At 36.6% G+C, this 12,378-nt stretch overlaps 1 protein-coding gene across 3 annotated transcripts in view; it reads right to left on the minus strand.

The window, feature by feature from the left end:
• Nucleotides 1-9,473: 9,473 nt before the first annotated feature.
• Nucleotides 9,474-12,378, minus strand: part of SCYL2 (SCY1 like pseudokinase 2) — a 58,411-nt gene continuing 55,506 nt past the window's right edge. For 2 of the 3 annotated variants that reach the window (XM_060164812.1, XM_060164811.1), the window contains one exon: nucleotides 9,474-11,120. In XM_060164812.1, coding sequence (XP_060020795.1) covers nucleotides 10,476-11,120 — 645 coding nt within the window. In that variant the 3' untranslated portion in view covers nucleotides 9,474-10,475. The remainder of the gene's footprint in view (nucleotides 11,121-12,378) is intronic. The other variant, XM_060164813.1, reaches the window with a different exon arrangement.

Below are 12,378 nucleotides of genomic sequence, written 5' to 3' on the forward strand. Positions count from 1 at the left end.
ACCTCTTATTAGAAATATTGAAAGTCAGAAGACAATGGAATAATCTCTTTAAAAAATAGGGAAAAAATTGTCAACCTAAAATTATATACCCAGTGAAAATACTAATAAAAATTCAAAGTAAAATAAAAACATTTATTTGATATTTAGTCCTGAAATCCTGAAATGCCAATAGTGCCTGTACCTAACACCATGAGGGCAAGCCTGACCGTCCAGTTCAATTTTAGGTAGGACTCCAGTCTCCCAACAGTGAAAAAAGTGGATCTTATAAGCTGGTTGTTAGCCAAGTCATTCTAATCTACCTAGACAAAAAAAAAAATATATATATATATATATATGTGTGTGTGTGTGTGTGTATATATATATATACACATATATATATAATTTGTTCAAGAAAATAGTTTCATCAAACCCAATCAAAGTGTTAGGTGGAGAATTTTAAACAGGCTCAAAGCTAATGACCTAATTATTCACCTTTTAGGATAAGAAACTTCATAAGGAAACAGAGGTAATGAAGAAAATTAATCTTTCTGAGGCTCCTTCTCTCCTGAATTCTGTGGCAGCTTTTCTGGGCCCCATTCTATACCCCAATTCCATACTCCTCTCCCCCTGTCCCCATAACATACTAATACCAACATAAAACTTTCTATTTTATCCAGTATTTCTCCCAATCCTTTAAAATTTGTATATTGTTGATAACTATCATTAGTACTAATCTGAATGTATATAAAACTTTATTTTTTTCACTGCACTTCTATTTTTGACATTCTTTTATTAATAGTCAAATGTGCATACAGCACGTTCAAGTATCTCATTTGATTCTCCCAACCACCTGTGTAACAAATAATCAGGTAGAGAAACCAAGACTCAATTTTGCCCAAGGTAACCTGGCCAGTAGAACGTGGAGATTGGGGACTAGGTCCTTAAGCCCATTTCCTGAGCTTGTGTCACCACAATACACAGTACATTGTGATCCTATAAGTCCCACTGTGGGTACTAAAGACTGCCTTTAACATAACAACTCAGGAAAGATGTATTCAGAATCCTTGTGTCTTTAAAAATGTCACTGAGCACCTAATTACTGTCAGCCCTCCATATCTATGGGTTCTGCATCTGTGGACACAGAGGGCCGATAAGGGACTTGAGCGTCCCAGAGTTTGGCATCCTGTGGGGGTTACCGGGGGGGGGGGATGGCTAGAACCCCCCCCCACAGATACAGAGGTGTGACTGTATAGGTAAGCTCGTGATAGTAAGAGTGAAATTTTTAGAAATAAAACAGAGTGCTGTTTTTTGAGATTACATACTAATCTGTTTGCTTTCACTAAAAAGTTCCACCAAAAAATAGGGCAAACCAATAGCAAAATAAAGAGAATTTAACATGTAACACTGACGTACCAGCCCCTGGATTAAAATTGCCACCATCCACCCAAGGCTGATAAGACCGCCCTTCTAAGGGGAGGCTAATGGGTACCTTTATCCCATTCTGCAGTCATTGCTTCCTTATCTGTCTTGCTGACTTGAGTTTCCTGATCTCGTTTCATACTCACAAGGGAGAATGAAAAACTAGAAATGACAAAGTAGAATGACCAAACAGATATTATCTCCATTTTACATATTAGGAAACTGAGGCTCAAACTCAAGAAGTTACACAGTCACATAGTTTTTGGTTACATAGCTACAAAGTTACATAGTTTTTTGGTGGAGCCAGGATTTAAACCAATTAATTACAAATGCTCACTTCATTATACAGCACTGTTTCCAGCCCACAATAAAGCATAGTTAGTCCCATTACATTTCAGCTCACTGTGAGCTGGGTACTGGAATTCAATTAATTTGGCTCTATGTTCCTAAGTTATAGGAACATAATTTTATACCATTATTAAATAAATGTCTCTTATAATTCTTTGCAAACATAAGGCTGCCTACATGGACACCCTAGAAACATATCAAGTTCTATTTTCAGTTCATCAATGTAACTGCTTAAATATTTTTCCCAATTAATGAAAATTAAAATTTTTCCCAATGAAAAACATTTCCCAAATTTTCCCTATTAATGAAAACTTTAAATAAAGTCAAACAATCAAAATATGGAAATACAGGATGTCTTTACACAGCATGGAATAATTTGAGTATTTTGTATTTTTCATAGAAGAATTTACATGAATTCCTTATATTTACGAAACACTTTAACTTCATTCTTCACTGCTCCTTTGAGGTTATAACTACCTAGAGAACGAGGTTGGGCAGACTATTCCACTTTACTGTTGAAACCAACGGGCATGGAGAAGACAAGTGTTGTATTTAGTTTTTTTGAGGTTTGGGGCAGAACTGAAGCAGAAATCATACCCATCTACTCATCTGCTGGCTGTCACTGGCTGCCTTTAACAAATTATTAACCTTTTATCCTGGAGAATCCCACTCCCAGAGCCCCCAGCACAAGACACTTGATGATCAATTTTTGAGCCTGTTTTCTTGCTATAAAGATAATTTATTTTTCTTTAATGAGTTACTTCCTGTTATATATTGGTATATATTGGCTCAGACAGTCTGAAATCCTTACTTCTGAGTAACTGGGGAACTACTGGTTCATTTCATCCAGTATTATTACAGTGTGGAAATATGTTCCAGTTTTGCTTTACACACCATGAAAGTTGACTTAAAAATAAAAAGATTCAAGGATATCTTAGATTGTGTCCAAGATAGAACACAGAAAATCTGATAATTTAATAAATGCAGTTGGATAATAATAAAGAAACCTGAAAATGTGAGAGAAAGTCAAGATCGGAGAGTATATTTTGGAGGATTTTTCACCACCTTAATTTTTCTTGAAAGCACAAATGAAATCCAGAGTGTCCAGATAATTTCAAATACATGAAGTAGAGAACAGGGTTCACATATCTAGGGCATCAAGAATCAAGATGGAACAGACCTACATACCTTCGACAAGTATTTCCTGTGAGGTCCTATCCTTCTCATAGACTCAATATTACAAGCCAGACATCAATCTATCACAGTCTGTCAGTTTTCAAAAATGTACATGAAAAGGAGCTAATGTAATGGACTATTACTTGGGAGATAGTGACATCTTCTGGTGGTTTATAGACTAAATTTATTTATGCCAGACATTTTTTCCCCCAGAAGCCAGCCACTGTTTAACGTTTTTATTTTATTTTATTTTTCGGGATCTTTGTTCCCTGGCCACAGATTGAACCCGAACCCTGGCAGTGAAAGAGCGGAGTCCTAACCACTGGACTGCTAGGGAATCCACCAGCCACTGTTTTAAAGTAGGTTTATTAAACTCACACGTGTGGATTCTTAAATTTCTGAAATGTTCAACGAAGCATAAATTACTTAAAAAATAACAATATTCCTCACTTATTTTATTCCTTGTGTTGGTGTCATCCCTGGCTTACTCAGCCAGCATTAATTCCACTTTTCCTGGTCATCAAGTCATTTGACCAGACTTTCCTTAATTCAAGCAATTTTCATGTAATCTCAGAATTCAAAAGGACCTTGGGAGTTACCTACCCTAATCCTTTCCCCAGTGTGTCCAGCTTAATTTGGGAAAATGTAATTCCTAACTAATCATTTGATAGCATCAAAAACAATTTTTAAAAGGCTCCCTGCAAGGTTGAGCTCAGGGCCCATCTCCTCCAAAGAAGTCTTCCCCACTCCCCTAGCCTAGGTTGGCCGTCCCTCCTATGTTAAGATTTATCACAGCATATACCACACTGTCCTGTAATTGTCAGCTTACTCAGCTACCTTTTATAACCACAGTGCAAATTCCTTAATGACATGGCCTACATCTCATTACTATTTGTGTCCCAAGAATCTCATAGCCTATAACCTATTTTTGGCTTGTTTTTTGAAGAATAAACGTATTCAAATAACGCAAGGTGAGGTATCTGCTCTTCATTCAAGTGGATATTATTTTAGAGGCCTATGTCCATCATAAGCAAGGTGAGGATTATCTATCCAGTACTTACAGTATGTCAGGAGCCTTGTCAGGTGCTTCACACACGTTTATTTCATTTAATCCCAATGAGTCTGTAAGACGTGATCCTCATTTTATAGCTGAGAAAACTTATTCTGGTCAGTTGGTGAAAGAGACAAGATTTAAACTCATTCATTCCACATACTTATTTACACTTTACCTTGTTCCAAAATGAGAATTTCTAAGAACATAATACAAAACTTTTTTTTAAATGGAAATCAGAGCAAAGGAGAAATAAGAATTTTAAAAATCAGATAAAGCCAGAAGTACTGAACAATGCATACTATTAATGTCCTATATATTTGCTACAGGTGGACTGCAAATTTGCCTGAACCTCCAAGCTGTTAATATGTGATTTGCTCCATTACTCAGACTTTAAAAGATAAGGGCAAACTAGTTGCTTAGAAGCACATTTACTCCTGATCTGAAACCTGAAGTTTCTCCTGTGGATCCTCAAAGAAACTATTTTATGTTAGAGTGAACTAGCGTCATCCTTGGCATGAATATGTTTCAATACAGCCCAAAGCCAAGTGCAGTAACGGAAATTGATGTGTGGCCAAAACAACGCAACCCAGGCACAAAGGTCTCCACAGTGGGTTTAATTTCATTCAGAATTTCTAAAGAAATGCATGGATTACTCAATTTGGGGCCTCCTCCATAAAACTTTCTCAAAAATGAGGTTTTGAATGTTGGGCAATAGAGAGTTAAATGTTGTTCTCTGACAAGTATCTGGGTACAGATATCATTGCTGATTAGGGGCAGGTCTGTATGATCACTGGAGCTGGGGATAAAGATGCCATCCCCTTCTGACACTGGAGCAGTCTAAGGAGAATACCACTCAGTGAGAGGCCTTTCCATCTCTCCACAAAAGTGATCTTAAGAGCACCCACTGTTAGAGACAAGATTTTCTTAAAAACTATTTTGGATCTGTTCCAACTGAACAAACGTGTAAAGCAACCCATCCCACCTCCATAGAGCATAAATGCTATAATTTTAGCTTGAAATTTCCAAAAAAATATGCCCCCCACCAAACCCCAACTTTATCTGGCTCCAAAGTCCATGCACTCTATGCTCCTAATACGCCCGTGGACAAGCCCCATATTTGACTTTTGTTTGATCATTGCATTTAGTAAAACTGGCAGGGACTCGGAAGGGACCTGCATGAATGCTGATTCCTACATGCAAACTCTGGACATTAGAGTCTCATTCTCATATGAAAGCCAAACACTGGGTTTCCTAGCAACCTAGGCCACCACAGAAAGAACATATATCCAAAATACAGGAAAAAAAAAAGAAAGATGAAAATTGGAACTGCTCAAATAGGTATAGAGTAGCTAAATCATATTTCCACTCAAGGCACATTTCAAAAGAACTTTTAGAAAGGAAAGTTTTAATATAGGCTACATATATACAATTCCCTATAGCTTTTGTTAGCAGCACATATATCCATCCTATGGCCCCATTTTTTTTTTTTTGGACAACTTTTTATTTTTTACTGAGGTAAAATTGGTTTATAACATATCAGTTTCAGGTGTAAAACTTAATAATTCAATTACTGTATGCACTAAAAAATAATTACAATAATAAGCCTAGTTAATGTGTGTCACATTACAATTGACCACCTTCACCCATTTTGCCCAACTACCCCAATCCACTTCCCCTCCGATAACCACCAATCTGTTCTCTGTGAGTTTTGTTTTCTTTTTTCCTTTGTCTTTTAGGTTCCACATAAAAGTGAAATCATACTTGTATTTGTCTTTGTCTGACTTATTTCATATTGGCCCCATTTTTAAATGGCTTAATAGACTGAGGAGTCTTATCAGTGAAGGTAAGCTTAGGAGACAAAACCAGACATTTGAACAGGGAAATTTTAATGAATTGTCAACTAGTAGAAGTTACTAGTCCTTTTATGCCTTTAAAAGGCATAAAAAAGGACTCTAAGGAGTTCAGAAGTAGCAGTTGCAAAAAAAAAAAAAGGCAGCTACTACCTCTAGGCTAGGAGAAAGTAAAAAGAAAATTAAGGAACTAAAGACTAGGAGAGGCTCTCTTCCCCACTCCAATCCCTCAAGCTGAGCGCCTTCTTTGGCGAAGGCGTGGTTTCCACAGGTACATTCAGCCACCAGCGGTGAAGACATTTGTCAGAGGGCCAGAGTGGGAGACAGTTGCTTGAGGGAGTGGCCGAAAGCAGCCCACTGGAGCTGCTCCCAAGTGGGGGAGTGTGACTGAGGCACAGCTGGGGTCCCCTGCTGGGGCTGCCGGGCTCCTGCAGTGAACAAAAATGGAGAAGCAGAATCCAGAAGTGACTTCTTACTGCTATTGCTTTGCAGTGCCACTTCAGGACCCTCTACCGACGAAGCCTAACATTCTGCCAAGTTGGCAAGGGAGATGCGTTTACAGGATCCAGCTCGAGTATCACAAAGCAGGGCAGAGAAGGATGGGTTTGGAGCTGGGAGACAGTAAACTGATAACTGCCAGAGTTCACTCTTTTGGCGTCTGACCTTCCATATATACCTACATATCTAACACAGGAGCTACTGGCCACACGTGGCTATCAAGTACTCAAAATGTGACCAGCCTGAATTGATATGTCCTAAGTGTAAAATATACACTGGATCTCAAGACTAAGTACAAAAAAGAACGTAAAATATATCATTAAATTTTGTATCAATTCATGTTGAAAAGATATTTTGGCTCTATTAAGTTAAATAAAATATATTATTACAATTAATTTCATCCATTTTTACTTTTTTTTTTTTTTTTTTTTGCAGTACGTGGGCCTCTCACTGTTGTGGCCTCTCCCGTTGCAGAACAACAGGCTCCGGACGCGCAGACTCAGCGGCCATGGCTCACGGGCGCAGCTGCTCCGCGGCATGGGGGATCTTCCCGGACCGGGGCATGAACCCGCGTCCCCTGCATCGGCAGGCAGACTCTCAACCACTACGCCACCAGGAAGCCCCATTTTTATTTTTTAATGTGGTTACTAGGAAATTTTAAATTACGTATGTGTTCTGCACTCCAGGTAGTTAAGTCCTCTCTGAGTGGCTAGAGCAACTTGGCTGCTTTGGATAGAAGTTTCTAATATCTAACAAGCTCCATTTTGGTGAAATGGCTTTTTCCACTATGCCACCCCCTCCTCAAGGTTATATGCTTTAATTCTACTACATGTCTGGGTACTGCAAGCACTGCTAACCTGGCTCCCCCAACCATCTCATCCACAATTCAGAGAAACAGCCCAGAGGCTGATTTTGACCACGAACATTTCCATTCTATCATCTCCCTCTTCCTCTTCAATGCCAATTTTTCCAATGTAAATATATTTATGGTATCAAATAAGTACTGAACACATAATACTTACTATATTAAACCATTTTGACAAAAGCAACTCCAGAATTCATACAATAAAAGATATAATGGTAGAAAGCATGGGATTGCAGATCAGAAAAAAAAAAAAAAATCTAGCTTCTATTCCTGGCTCTAACTTTCTTGAGTTAGGGCATGTAAATCTCTGACCCTCTGTTTCTACATCTGCATGGTGTTGAATTATTTCAGTTTTACTCAAACTATATCATGAAGTCTTGTTAGGGATTGTAACCAGTTTTTTTTTTTTAATTAGTAGGATATAATAAAAAAACAGAGTACACTATATGTATCAAAGATTTTCTGAAACTTTTGTTTCAGGTATAAATTTCATATACTGGGTTTGTAATGTAAGATATATTTCTTACTGAGTGTCACAGTTATAGCTTGAAAGCCAGCAACATAAATAATCTCTTAAGATCCTATACAGTTTGAATTCTTACAGATTTGTTTTGTTCTAAAATTATTTCAAGACCAGTAAATAACAAAGCATGAAATCACAACTTAATGTGGAAAGTTTCGTCAAAGCCGAAATTTATTTGGTGCATACTCTGTGCTTGCTATCAGGTACTTTCACATATACCTTTTCCTTTAATATGTAAAAGCAACCATGTGAGGTATTTTACAGGTTAAAAAACAATAACAAAAACCTATTTCCTTAACTTATTCAGGTGAAAAGAGGGTTATAAGCGTTCCAAAATAAAAACAAAACAAAACAAACAAACCCCAGCCAAGTACACAGTCTATTTCCATTTCTTTTTATGCATCCTCTAAATATATCACACACTTTAGCATTAGGAGAATAAAGAACCAATTCAAATAAAAGGGAATCTTTCTTGTAATTTTTGTCTACAGGTGCTTTTTAACCTATTAACTTTCTACTCTAAGCCCAAGGGACTTAAAATGCCGTCAATATCTACCATAATTTTAAGGTGATCTATCTAGTACTTTGAAAATTTTGTTCACAGAGAGATACAAGCCTAAAAATAGCACTATTTTTTAGAGGCAGTTTCACAACAGAAAAAGGCAATGGTAACAGTTCGAGTGATAGAAATGATTTAAACAAAATACCTTCAAGAAAGTAAGATAAAAGTGTAGAAAATCTTCTAAAAATGTAGCATCGTTACCTCAATGAATGAACAAATTTCAAGATGTGAAAATTAGCTAAGAATCACATATTTTTTCAAATAATCTATTTTTATATTTAGAAGTTCAAATTATATAAATTGTTCTATTAAGTTTTCCTTCTAATTAGGAGTTCAACACTGACAAAGTTATTTTACAAAATAAAAAGCAATTTCCTAATGAACTGTGACTACTGAATTGTTACAAAGAAAAATTCTTCAATGTTAAGCAGTTTTATTCCTTATGTAAACTTTTCTCAAGATAGATATTGTGTTACGAACGAGACAAATAATCAGGTGCAGGTATGAATGTATTTGCCAAAAACATCTGCTCTTCCTACTGCTTTTCATTTCTTGGAAAAGTTTCTTTAGCATTCCTATCAGTCCTTCTCCTAAAACCATGTAACAAAATACAGCTCATACAGAAACCAGATGTTAAGCTGACTTTTTATTTTTTAACATACCCTCTTATTGAATGCTGCCAGCAATATTATCAACTTACATTTTATAATCAAGTACTGTATGTTCAGTGTGTGTATACGTATTTTTTCAATGAATAAATGTAGTGTCAGCACACTAAACTTCATATGACTTATTTTAAATGATTGCTGGTTTCAGATAATTAAAAACCACAAACTCTATGGCTGCGATTATAATACATTTATAGTTCTCTGAAAGATCAGTTTAAAGTTATAACATAATGATGGAATATAACGAAATACAAATGACATCTATAGCATAAGATTCCATGGTTGACTAATCAGCAAATCAAAGAAAAATATCAGAGAAAGGCCTTGAAAAAGAAAGCATGTTTCCTGTTAGAAGAATTTATTCTTTCTTTCCTAAAAATGGCTAATTATGGACATAAAAATGTTTGAACAAAGGGTCCTGAAATTCCTAGAGAAGATTTAAACTTCAGATGCAGTAACTGACGAAGTCAGACGTTATCATAACGTATCAAGCTGAAAATTAATCTTTTAGTAGCCAGAAGATACAAGTGCTCATTTTTAGAGAAGTAAAGTTTATTACATTTGAAACAATACAGCAGAAATCTCAAAAGTATACTCATTAAATATAGTTTAATTCTTACAAATCTCCTTTTGAAAATGCAATTCATATGTGCTGCAACCTCAGAAGTTTGAATTCAAAATGAAATATGGAGGCAGTAGTCAGGGAAAGCACATCAGAGGGCTTTGTCAAATATCTGTACAAATCAGTACCTACCTCTTCTGTCTGTGATACAGTAGGAAAAAAAGTGATTCTAAACATATCCAAGTAAATGCAGAAAAAAACATTACTATTTGAGGCAGACCATGCTAAAATATAATTTACAATGATTAGTTTGCATTTATGATAGTTAATAATGCCTTAGTTTGAACCAATGAAATCAAGGTTAAGTTAAATTCTGCAGTATTTGCTCAGTCTTTTGCACTAAACATTAGTTCATCTGAGAAGTAATAAGATTGGAAAAGCAAATGACCCGATCCTTTTCGTTAGGCTTATCATTTTCTCACTCAGTCACACTAAATGCAAACAAATCAATACAGCATCAAGATTTTTCACATAGTAAAAATGAAGACTAATGACTTGTGAAGGCAGACTGTGTACCATGTAGTATTTAACAGATGAAACTTGCAATTACCATCAACTCAATTTTTTAAATAACACCAAGATTTACAAGCCAAAATAAACATTTGATTTAAAAATTCTGCTATTCAAGATACTCAGGTGTCTTTTTTTCTCATTGAGATTGATATGGGTTGGGTCTTTTAAAAACCTGAAGAGGAGTTGGTAAGAGGAAAAAAATCCTCAAGGCTTTAAAAACCTCAACTGTTAAAGAGTCCATACAACTACTATGCTGGCATGACAACAGGTTTTTTTCTGTCAGACAAGACCATTTACTTTCCCACAGAAGTACTTCCTCCAAGCCAATTATATAGATGTAAATCAGCTTACCCATGATTAAAACTGAAGTGATCCTTCAAAAACAGGAGCATGACACCTCACCCAAAAAGATCTTTTAAGTCACTGCTAGCTGAACTGCTACTGGTCATAGTAGGTGGCGGCTGTGCAAAGTTCTGCGGGTTAAAGAAAGGATTAGTCTGCACACCGAAGGCAGACTGTCCTATCATGCGCGTCTGTGCTCCCATTACCGAACTGCCCACACCTGGAGACCCTTGAGCAGGCACAAACTGATTAAGCCACTGATTCGGTTTCTGTTGTGATAACTGGTTCATGCTAACTTTGGGTTTCTGAGGGCCAAAGAGATTATTAAGAGCAGACATATCTGTGGGTCTCTGCTGAGTCAGCTTCGTACCAGCAGGAGGAACACTCACAGCACTGAAGTTTGGCAAAGCGGAAGGTGTTCCCAGTGTCACCTTGGCCACTCCAGGTGCGCCTGGACTGCTGAAGAAGTTCTGGTTTGTATTAACTGGCACACTGAATCCGCAAGTCTGAAAGCCCATGTTGGCATTTAGGCCGTTTGTTAAATTTCTCTTTGTATTATCAATTGGTGTAGAAAACATCATACCAAGGCCCGTGGAAGGAACAGAAGTGAAGGTACTTGAAGAAGAAATTTTAGGGGTACTAACAGAAAGACTGGTCAAAGATGACATATTATCCATCAATGTGTCTGTCAGGTCCTTAGTCTGAAAAATATGAGGAAATTACTTTATCTCCAAGAATTCCAAATTACTTAAAAATTAGTAAACATTTGATAAATTTTATTATAAAGGACAGTTAAAATTAAGCTCAATAGTCTACACTAAGACAGCAAACCACAGCTCACAGGCCAAATCCAGCCTGCCACATATTTTTGTAAGGCTTTTTAAGCATGAACATTTGTAATCAATCTGATGATAGGGAACCCAACTCTGAACTCCAATTAAATGAAATGTTGTCTCCCTCGCTGCACCTCCACCAAAAAACAGAATTGCATTTTCTCATTAGATCTGTATTACAGACAAGGATACTCTATTATTTTTGTATTTTGAATTTCATCAAAAGTTTGTGGAAATTTATTTTCTCTATTCTAAGTACCTACAAAATACTTTATTTTTGCCTCTTGGCTCACAAAGATTTTTCCCAGAGGAGGAAATTTAATGATTAAGAGGCAACAACAACAACAAAAAAATAATTTAAAGAAAGCTTCTAAGATAAAGTAATTTCTGCAATCAGCAATAGTGTAAGCTTTCTATCAGCAGAGACCTTAATCACTGCTCTAACACCAGCACCTAGAACACTGCCTGGACCATAGCAGGAAACAAATACTGGTCAGGACATACAGGTAAGTGTTCCTAAATCAAGTCACAAACATGACTATAACAAAAAAGCTAAAAATTGAAAATTACTTTTTGCTCAAAACTACATAAATGCATGAATATAATATTCCTGGTCATTTCAAAGTGAGCAGCGTTGAATTAGTACCATAGACCTAATATTTTTTAAGAACCCTCCCATTAATCTAGCTTCCTCTTTGTTGGTAACAAGCACTATTACAAAACATTATATATTAGGCAGGCTATTGAGGAGTTGTTGGAAAATTCTTGACGCCCATACTTCTTAGAAATTACACATTAAAGTATTTTCTGAAATACATTTTTATAAAACACTAGTAGGTAGACTAAGTTCTATACTACCTTACTCCTTAAGAGTAGTATGCCTTATATATGGAATTCTAAAAAGTGGTACTGATGAACGTAGTGCCAGGGCAGGAATAAAGATGCAGACGTAGAGAACAGACTTGTGGGGAGGGGGGGAGCTGGAATGAAGTGACAGAGTAGCACTGATGTATACACACTACCAAATGTAAAATGGATGGCTACTGGGAAGCTGCTGCATAGCACAGGGAGATCAGCTCGGTGCTTTGTGACAACCTAGAGGGATGGGATAGGGAGGGTGGGAGGG

Source organism: Lagenorhynchus albirostris, chromosome 11 (genome assembly GCF_949774975.1).
Source record: "Lagenorhynchus albirostris chromosome 11, mLagAlb1.1, whole genome shotgun sequence".
Classification (NCBI taxonomy): Eukaryota; Metazoa; Chordata; class Mammalia; order Artiodactyla; family Delphinidae; genus Lagenorhynchus; species Lagenorhynchus albirostris.